This window comes from Pseudochaenichthys georgianus, chromosome 12, assembly GCF_902827115.2.
Source record: "Pseudochaenichthys georgianus chromosome 12, fPseGeo1.2, whole genome shotgun sequence".
Lineage (NCBI taxonomy): Eukaryota > Metazoa > Chordata > Actinopteri > Perciformes > Channichthyidae > Pseudochaenichthys > Pseudochaenichthys georgianus.
In genome coordinates, this window is record NC_047514.1 from 25,909,068 (window position 1) to 25,919,416 (window position 10,349).

Consider the following 10,349-nt stretch of genomic DNA (forward strand, 5'->3'; position numbering starts at 1 on the left):
ATCTTGGTACGATGTTCTAACTATTTCACGACGTTCTGCGAAAAATAGTGCAATTTCTTTTAGGTGAAAAAGCGATTTGTGAGATTCAGAATACTTGATTATACTTGACTTGTGTTCACACCTACACTGAAATAACTAAAACGTTGACTTTAATGAAATGCATTATGTCGACAGATTCCACATACTTGTATTATGATATAGTTGAAAGCAATAATATTAAGTTGACCCAAATATTCTTTATTCAAACGTAATAGTATTGCTTTCAACTGACCTAATACAATTATGTGGAACATCTTGCCATAATACATTTAATTAAAGTCAACGTTTCAGTGTTTTCAGTGCAGTCTTAAGCTTGACAGACTCCTCTCGTGTTAACAAAATGCCATTTTGTGAGTTCGGACACGCTTTCATATCTACATAGATCAACAAAACCACATACTGCTGTAAATCACTGTGTTCTTGTGCCTCTATGGCTTATTGTATTGATAGTCATATCCTAGCACTGAAATGAATGAATATGCTAGAGGCAGAATGACTCTGAATTTGAATGCAATCACACCATGTTGCAACTCACCCACACATTTTCATTATTACTGCCGAAGAATGAAGTACAAATGGCAGGTAAGTAGGGAGGAAAATGTACGAATATTCGCCACAGCTATGGGCTCAGCAACTTAGCAACAACTGAATCAACAGCAGTTTGAAGCTCCAGTCTGATATTAACACTGACTGAAATCACTCCCTGAAGTGTAAAAGGTTGGCATTAATAATAATAATAATTCAGTGCATTTATTAAAGCGCTTTTCCAGTGCTCAGAGCGCTTTACAGATACACATTACACATATACTTTTTTTTTTTTTTAAAAGATTAACTGAGAATCCCACAGAGAACCGGCTCAGACTGCAGCTCTCTGCAGATGTTCAGCTGAACATCTGCGAGTTAATGTAAAGCTGTGGGACGCCGCTCACAAACACGCTCAGGTGATTGCATGCCACCTCTACTCTGTGAACATTGGAGCCAGAAAGATGACTCCAATGTGTCCGCTGGGTGTGTAAATTGGCAGTTCTTACGGTTTGAATTAGATTTCCCTGATACGCATACCTACCCCCTACCCCCTAATAATAATTCAAGAATTAGGATTTTATATTTCCCTTGTATTGAAAATAAATAAATAAAAATAAGGAGGAAAGCGTGGGATTACTTGTATTCAATTGCTTATCAGCACAGCTACACACCTTTCCACATATAAATTGACCTGCAGACAGGTTTTCAATTTGACATGCAAGTTACAGCTCATGAATTGGAGAAGGTTTACTTGAGTCACCTCCACATGATCACTTAAAACCATTAAGGGGTGGTAGGGCACGGATTGAGATTTCACTTGTGAAATAACACGCTGTCATGAGAGCGACCATCATTAAACATTAGTTAACAATTTGAGTGCTGGAGCACAATTTGCAAGGGTTCCAGCAGCTTATGAAATGTATTGATGTTCATGTCTTTCCTCCATGTCAGGATTTGTGTAGAGAAAACTCCTCCTGTTATTAGACAGATGGAACCATTTGATGGCAGGCTGGGTAGAACACAGATGGTCATACCATCAGTGGGGGTGATAATCAAATTAAAATAACATGCTATGCCAATTTAGTTCCGGTTAGGTCATGTTCTGATACAGGGGGGACACTTGTGTATCATTTGTGCCACACATCTTCTGGTTTAGGGTTAGGTATGACTTTTTCGTACCTGCAAATGCTCTACAAAACATCTTGAACTTTTGTCATTACTGCAGCTAACATATAGAAAATGAAGTTCAGAGGATGGGTAAATACAGAAATATAAGGTTGAATTGTTAAATATGAATGTTTTTAAGGAAAATATGGAACAAATACAGGTACAACCAAACAGTTCTCTTGCACCACCTATTGGACCATTGTCAAAACACATCACACACAATAGGTAATATACTTACCTGTACATCCTGCTTCAATGTGGAGGTGGAATGCTGTATTTGATTAAATAATAGCCTTTAGCATGTCTATTTCATGCTTCTATCACTACTTCCTGTGCTGGATTGATTATACACAAAAGCTATAATGACTATACTTCTAAAAGCTTCAGCTAAAAGGAAATGTAATAATAGTAATGATATTGATAGCCAACCAGAGGGGCTTTTGGTCAAATTTATTTCGCAGATGTTTAAGTGACATATTTCCAGGAATTGTCTTAACAATTGTATCTTCCACTATCGCCCCCCTCCCCCAACAACCAGGAGTAAATGAACGTTGTTTCTTTTAACTTAATTGTCACACAAACTGTACAATATGTGAATACACTGTAGCACAAGGGATACAAATATTCGACTTGAGTACCCTTGAATAGACCTATTTGTAGTCTCTTTCATTACATTACATTTGATCAAAGATGTATTATCTCACATTCAGAGATTTGACAGTGTTCATTTTTCATTGTTTTTCTTTAAAAACACCTTTCCGTGTGCTTCAACTCCCAAGCCTTGAACACGTCAGCATTGTCATCAGCGGTGCTACTCTGCAGGAGTCCTCTTCAGAAGAGACATACAAACCATGCTCCAAGACATATGAAGGCATTTCATACAATCAAATATATTGATTCAAAACAGTCAGAGAAAAAGGGTATCTTACATAATATTTTCAGAAGCAAACACAGAGACATAAGGCAGATAAAAGGGGAAGTGTAGTAAAAGGCCAGCTAACTGAAAAGAACAGCACTATTTGCAGCAAGACATGGTTGAGTGGCATGAGAATACATCGCATTGTTCCATAAGTGGCTTTCTTTGAGTGGTCCTTTCCGCTATATCATCTCCTTTTCTGTCTCAGATAATGAAGAACCCAATGAAAAGGACGTGGTAGGGAATAAATATGAACAACAATACAAAAAAAAGGAGGGTCCTTCAGTTCAACCTTCATCTTTTGTGGAGCTATCCTCTAGATCCTCATCGCTGTCTAAATCACTGTGAAGCCTCTTGGCCATGTCGTGTCTGCGTCTGTCCTCTTTATTCCCCTTCTTCAGCTGGACAGGAAATGGTTTCACTGGTTAAAAAAACAAAAGCAGGATCAGTATTTTTAACCTTAATTAATTACAAATATTCCCTTTTTTAACCAGGAAATGAATGTCCTCATCTTTCGTTTTCTTACACTTAGTCACTTCTAAGAAACCTAAGCACCCCTCCTGATGTTTGTCTTTTAACTCTAACCTGCTGATGGAACAAATTGGTCTTCAGCTCCGCCGCCATTATCGCTGTGACTGGCGCTAACCGTCACTTTCTGTTCCTCGCCTGTGACAATTCGCTGTCTCGCACTCTCGAAAACAGACTTAACGACAATGGAATCCTCATAGATCTGCAGTGGTAAACAGAGACACATAAACAGCGTGGGTGGTTCTTCACAGGATCCAAAACCATATTAGAACAACAACAGAATGGAGACTGAGAAAAAGAATTGTGTTGCATTCAAATATAAATGTTTCTATTGTTATCACCTGAGATCCCTCCAGGTTGTAGGTCTGAGCATTGTGACACAGGAGGAAGACGTCCTTCTCCAAATCCACCACACTTCTGTACTTGTGATTACGCACACGTTCCTGCGAGGCATCAAAACAAGGAATCCCTTTTCAGCTTCAACTGTTCAATCAAGCCTTTAATAAGCATTTGTCGAGATGGTATTTTCCTCAAGCAAGTAGCTTAAATTACCGAGAGATAATTGATGAGATCAGAACCACTTTCATAGCTGTACACTTAATGTTAAGGACGGTTAGCACCACCTGCTGAGCATCAAGAAGAAGAGGGAAACAGCTAAATGGCACTTTCCAAAGGTCAAAATAAATCTGCCTAGCAGCATCTCAAAGTCCAAACACTATACAGCTTTTTTATTTTAAAGAAACTTGTTTTTTGCGTTTCTGCTTTTTTAAACGTTTTTTTCTCCCACACACAAATAGCATTTTAAGACACTGCAAGAAGAACTTTAAAAAGGTACAATTCTTTGGAAACGTTGTTTTCAGTGTTGCAAGGTTTGTTTCTTGGTCCATCCAACAATTTAGTCAAGCCTACAATTTAAAAATGTAATGTTGGTATTCATATTTTAACTCAGAGGATACCTAGTTGGATAACCCAATGGGTATTTAAAAATATATATATAATAAATTCCTAAAAGTTTCAGTGCAAACTACTCTAAAGTTTTTCTTCAAATTGAAACACGACTCAGAATGTATTGGCATCACACTATCCCTTACAACTTTTGAAATCATTCTCTCAATCAGTATTTACTGAAGAAGTGTTATATTCCATGCACACACCTGTCTTTTGATGCATTGTATATCTGCTCGAGTTTCACCTCCCTTCATGTGAGTTTCTGTCAGAAGATAAGATAGCAGGGATGTCTGTGTGTGAGTTGTGAGGCGTTCAGGGACACCTACCCTGATCCTCCTGAAGTCCACGGGCTTCCGGATCAGCTCGTAGTACTCGGGGACCTCCTTCTTAGAGGGGAGCTGCACAAAGCCTTTGCTGATCTGTCGACCCAAGCTGGAAGCACAATGTGACAGTTCACTTCATTTCATTTATCTGATTCTCTTGTCAGTGTTTGATTGAAATGGAATTAGCCAATGCTAGCATGCTAACATGCTAAGGTTAGCTCAAAGCACTACTTTGCCTTAAGCGGCCTAACAGTGTTTCATGGCAATTATTGCATCTTAATAGTCCATCTTACAGACAAGTCAAATCAATCTGATTTAAAAAACAGAAGCTTTTCTTTAGCATTTTGGGATGAATACATAATAAATTCATGTTTATATTGAAATGAATAAATGAATGTATGGGTCATGATGTTGTGTTCACACCTGGTCAAACGATCAGGCCCTGGGTTTGAGGATTTCAGGGACAGCTAGTTGATGCGTTTGGACTTACATGTAGTTGCATCACAGTGTCATGACAGAGTCCGTAAATAACTGAGCGCCCTCACCCGTCCTTGTAGTTGATGACTATGTCTACCAGAGTGCTCAGAGTTCTGGTGAGTTCAGCAGGGTTCGGAGGTAGTTTCTCAGCAGGTGGGCGTCCTCGCTTCCTTTTGACCTTTTCCCCTGCTTCCTGCCCGGCCTGCAGGTCTGTCTCCCCATGATCATCACTTTTACGCTTCTTTAGACTGATGTCCTCCTCCATCGCCTCCAGGGAACCGTTCTCTGCTGCCTCAGGCTGCAGGGAGAGGAAGCCACATCCAACACACTCAGACACACTTATAGCGGGAGAGCAAGGCAAATGTTACTGTTTATGTTGTACACACAAAGCCTACATGTGCTCCCTTTGTTAGTCAGGTTGCAGCTAACATTACATGAACTATGAAAACATGAAAAGGGAGAACCGGGATAGATTTCCATTCAAAGCTGTCCCGTTCCCATTCAGTTGAACTCCACCTGTGATTTTCATGTGACAGTTGGGATGCTCAGAAACTGCTAAACACTATTTATGTTTTGAAAATAAATTGATCTTTTAGAAAGACTGAAGCACTTTGGACAGCAATCTATAGAATTGAAGTCCTTCAAAAAACACTTATACCATTTTGTTGACTTGAACACATCTGTAAAACTAAGTTTCTCCACAATTACATTAATCTCATGTTAACCAGAGACATACTCGTAAAGTTATTCAGCATATAAAAAAACATATCAACCAAGACATGTCGAGCAACTAAGACAAAAACCAACTAGTCAACAAATCGACTAAGAGGGGGCATAGCTAACATTCTCTGGCAAATAAGCAGTACTGGAGTTCAAGCATCCAGACTACATTTGTATTCAAATTAAAGAGCGTTTAATTTATTCAACACAATAGCACACAGCTGTGCATGGACTGGGGCGACCCAACTGCTGTGCTGTCTCTGCACATTTAGACAGATTATTTTTCTGGAGGCTTTGATGTCAGATGATTATCGAGGGAAGGCAGTATTTTTTTTTGATGCACATCAAATGTGAATACATTATAAGGAGCCATGTTATGCCACCACAAATAGTAACAATGCAGTAAATAAACCGAATATTTTTCAAATGTTCGGTGTGCCTTCTGATGTCTGCTGCATGGCGAGTTGTTTTCAACCATTTCATCACTCCTTTTCAAAATATCTGCTGCAACCACTGTATTTTTCACAAAGGCAATTAGAGACCCGAAACATGAGTATGCATGCGGCAGCTCAGCAGCAGCCCGGCTGGAGAGCAGAGGAGGAGGATTAGAGAAGGCATGCTGTCCAATCCAAACAGCACATTGATGCATCAATCATCCAGCCTCATACAGTACAAGCACACCAACATTTACATCCTATAATAAAGGATGCACTTGGAGGAAATCATTTGTCTCAAGGACAAAGATTAAAGCATGCTGGAAGATTGTATTTTGCACAGAGGAGCAGCACTGTCCAGAACTATAATAATTACAACAGCTTCAAACAATAGAACTGATGGTGACAAAACGCATGATGCACACCCTGACCAAAGATACATGGCAGAGGATTGAGTAACAATAGAAATCCTGTTCATCATCGCTCGGCTCAAATGAAGGCTTTAAAAGCCCCGCTGCTCCCTCTGAGGGGCTGCAGTCGTTCACAGGAACACGGGAGGGATGGAGGGTAATCCTAAAAGATGTATAACACAGCTGAGCCGCCTCATTGACTGTGCGTGCGTGCGTGTGTGTGTGTGCATGTGCTGCTCCATGCTATCTCCTATAACAAGCCTGCCTCTTTCCAGACTTATCTGGCAAAGATTCCCTCTCATCTGTTACAACACACACCTACACACCCCCTCTCTCCCCCTGCTCTCACTCACACACAGACAGACAGACAGACAGGAATAAACTCACTCTCCTTTCCCAAGCGAGCGAGCGAGCGAGCGCGCGCGCGCACGCACGCACGCACGCACGCACACACACACACACACACACACACACACACACACACACACACACACACACACACACACACACACACACACACACACACACACATTCAAACACACATTTCATCCATCTCTTCCTCTCTTTCCCATGCGATGTAGCCTGGCTGAATCTTGAGAGGAAAGACATGGAGGAGCATATTTACCTGAGTGCAATGTGCAGGCTGGCTACCAGGATCGGCTGCAGCTGTTGGGGAGAGAATTAGCAAGCCAGCATAGCGGCGAGCTGCTAGTCTCTTCATCAGCTGATCACTCAGAAGCAGAGCCCAGAAGGGGGGAGAATAAAAGCGCTATGTTTTCATAAACAAATCAATGGGCTGGGGGGAAATAGAAATGCCATACCCATCTCCTGTCTGCAGCTCTCCGAAGTCTTTTTCCTGACTCTGGAAGGCCCCGAGCTTGTCTCCCTCTGCATGTTTTTAATATCGACTGATGCCAGACGATTTCCCCCCTCTTCCTACCCTGCTGTTAAAGTTATCGGCTCCATTTTTTTTCTCTCAATTTTGCATTTCAGTGGGAACGTGTCAGCTAGTGCAGGGATCCGAGGAACATGATCCAGCCTTCAGACACATAGGACACACTTAGATCATGGGCTAATGACCAAACACGAAAACAAATGCTGCAAAATAAAATATGTCACCCTAAATCCTTACTTTTTAAAAGAAAATGCACTCAATCTTTTTATTTGTATAGTTATAGTTTACATTACATTGTTGTGTGGTTGGACAAAAACGCACCTGGGTGGCCACTGGTCTGAAACTATCTCTGGTGCATGGTCCTAAACCGTGGTGTTGTAACTAAGTACTCAAGTACTATACTAATTTTTAGGTACTGTACTTTAATCGAGTATTTCAATTGCTACTATATATTTATTCTCCTCTACAATTCAGAGGTAAATATTTTACTCCACTAAATCGGTGTAATACCTTTGTATTTACTTTGCAGTTATAGATAATTATTAAAATCTATGATCTACAAGAATTTAGTTACACCTGGGTAAAATTCACAACCTTGCAGTAAATAAAAAAAATAGCTCCACTTTCACCAGCTTGACGAACCCACCATGCATAAATATTTATAATAAAACACATAATACATATGATTGTGAAATGGGAGGATCTGCACTTTTGGTACTTAAGTAAGTATTTTTAGATACCAATACTTTTGTACTTACTTGAGTAACATTTTGAATAGTACACTGAAAAAATTGAAACGTTGACTTTAATTACATTTATTATGTTAACAAATTACACATAATGTATTAGTTTAGTTGAAAGCAGTAATTTTATGTAAGTTTAAATAAAAATATTAGGTTCAACTTAATATTATTGCTTTCAACTAACGTAATACAGTTATGTTAAATCTGTTGACATTTTATTAAAGTCAATTTGAAATGTTTTCAGTGTCCAGGACTTTTACTTCAAACAGAGTATTCCTACACTCTGATACTTCTACTTTTACTTAAGTACAATATCTACTTCTTTCACCTCTGGTCCTAATTGCTTGTTCTGTGAACATCTAACATGTAGCTGATGGTTTAAAGAACATCGTTTGATAGTTTCTATAAAACAAAACTATAGCGGACTGTGTGTCTGGCCTGTGCAACATCTGGATTAAAACAGACAGGCTGACGAGTGAATCGATTGGTTACTTCTGGATAACGAAACCATAAAGACCTTCTGATTCTGGGCTGCATTCATTTGCCAAATCAAGAGCATTCACCATTAATTATTTATTCGTAACATTATTCATTCGTATATGCATTTTACTGCAACCTTAGAATATGTAAATGAAGTGCTAATTTATGTCTTGTTAAGTTTCACAGCTTCCTTATGTTACATACCTTATGTTCATCTGCCCCCCAGCCCAAAGTCTAACTGAAGATGTCTCCCTTGTTTGTATACAGCCAGAGCATTCCGGCATGGTGACTAATCAGTCACTAAACTGTCATTTCTGTGCCAAGAGACAAAGGGAAAATATTTCCATAACACTAATCTGCTGAGCTGTAACAACTGTAGCAAAACAGCCATGCTTTTCTAGTTTGGAACGAAATTAAAAACATCTGGTTTCTGTGAATTAATTGTTGTTTTTTCCAAGCGTGCTACAAAATGCTGCAGCAAAACAGCAAACCATGTCAGAATTGGCATCACAGGAAAACAGCACAGACCATGCCACACAGTGAAGTTCTGAACTGAAGTCCCTAGGGGACCAGTAAAGGGCCCTATTCCTCTTCTAGCAGCTGGCCAAGGCCTTTTGTCATTCTTAACCCTGCAGGGTGTACTTTACATTACATTCATGCTATCCAAAGAAAGGCCTAGAATAGAACCACAAATATACCACCTCTGAATCAACAGCTAGTATAGGCACTCACTGTTGGATGTCTTGTATGATATTAGCACAGTCTTTTTCATACTCGTATAGCCTCTGGTCTGTATATCAAAACAAAATGCATTTTTTCTAACAAATTCTCTTAAAAGTCACTTTAAATCTCATGTATTTCTTTAACAGATTAATATGAAGGACATTGCATTCAGTGTTGTTATATTCTTAGATCAAAATGTAAATGGATTTATTCTCTTCAGTCACCATGAAAAACATTTTATTTCTCGACCATTCTGTATTTGAATGTGTACTACAGTATGCAAGAATACTTTTTACATAAAAAAATAAGGTCAAGGTCTAATGTTTTCTATTATAACAAGTGGAAATTGTGGGGAAATATCAGCCGCTGAAGAGGCAGCAGCTGGCAGTCAAGGTAAACAAGCTTCCTCCTGTAGCTTACAAATAATGTTATTAGTAGAAGTATTGACGAGTAAAAACAGGCATCTGAACGGACAGAAGTGACACATGTGTTGTATAACATGCCGTTTAGCCTGCTTCAGCTGACAAGATAATGAGTTGTCTCGCCGCTCACTGACGTCAGCAGAGCACTTCCATCCATGGAGCTGATGGGGTTTTGTAAATTAATGCAGATGGGGCGTGACATTTAAACGTGTCCCCTTTGGTTTGTGACTTAATCTTAGAGGAGAAGACACATGAGCTTTAGAGGGCAGATATTAGAAGCTGGACATGATAGATTTATTATTTACAAACAAAGCTGACAGAATAATTAAAACCTACAACTTCCTGACTGGTCTTTCTGACCATAATCTTGCTCTTTTTGCCAGGAAACTCACAAAAAAAAGGTTCATGGCTGCACCTAAAACCCCTGCCTTGGGTTCTCGCTTCATCCCCAAACACCTGCAACAACGTTTTATGGAGGCAGTGAAAATGATTAATTGGGGGGACACTCTGTCCTCTGAAGACATTGGTGAAAACAGTAATCTGTTTATATCTAAAATGAATGATACAATGTCTTCCTCCTCAAGGAGAGGGTGCCTTAG

The 10,349-nt window shown here is 39.5% G+C and overlaps 1 protein-coding gene across 3 annotated transcripts; it reads right to left on the reverse strand.

Annotated features, from left to right (window-relative positions):
• Positions 1-2,166: 2,166 nt before the first annotated feature.
• LOC117456326 (probable global transcription activator SNF2L2) lies at positions 2,167-8,877 on the reverse strand. 3 transcript variants are annotated; one of them, XM_034096161.1, is made up of 6 exons: positions 8,810-8,877; positions 4,992-5,221; positions 4,450-4,555; positions 3,517-3,618; positions 3,233-3,377; positions 2,167-3,068 (listed from the first exon to the last, which is right to left on the reverse strand). In XM_034096161.1, the coding sequence occupies exons 2-6, from the start codon at positions 5,186-5,188 to the stop codon at positions 2,935-2,937; spliced, it is 684 nt and encodes a 227-aa protein (XP_033952052.1). In that variant the 5' UTR covers positions 5,189-5,221; positions 8,810-8,877; the 3' UTR covers positions 2,167-2,934. The 3 variants fall into 3 exon arrangements, with proteins under 3 accessions (XP_033952052.1, XP_033952051.1, XP_033952053.1); XM_034096160.2 differs by lacking the exon at positions 8,810-8,877 and adding an exon at positions 7,113-7,854; XM_034096162.2 differs by lacking the exon at positions 8,810-8,877 and adding an exon at positions 5,319-5,341.
• Positions 8,878-10,349: the final 1,472 nt, after the last annotated feature.

What these genes read in the sequence shown, in the direction of transcription:
- LOC117456326 (XM_034096160.2), bottom strand. Translation starts at nt 7,208, where the DNA reads ATGAAGAGACTAGCAGCTCGCCGCTATGCTGGCTTGCTAATTCTCTCC. An exon ending in TGGACTTCAGGAGGATCAGG is followed by an intron (nt 3,619 to 4,449) that starts GTAGGTGTCCCT and finishes GATGCCTCGCAG; the next exon opens with GAACGTGTGCGTAATCACAA. An exon ending in ACAACCTGGAGGGATCTCAG is followed by an intron (nt 3,378 to 3,516) that starts GTGATAACAATA and finishes TTACCACTGCAG; the next exon opens with ATCTATGAGGATTCCATTGT.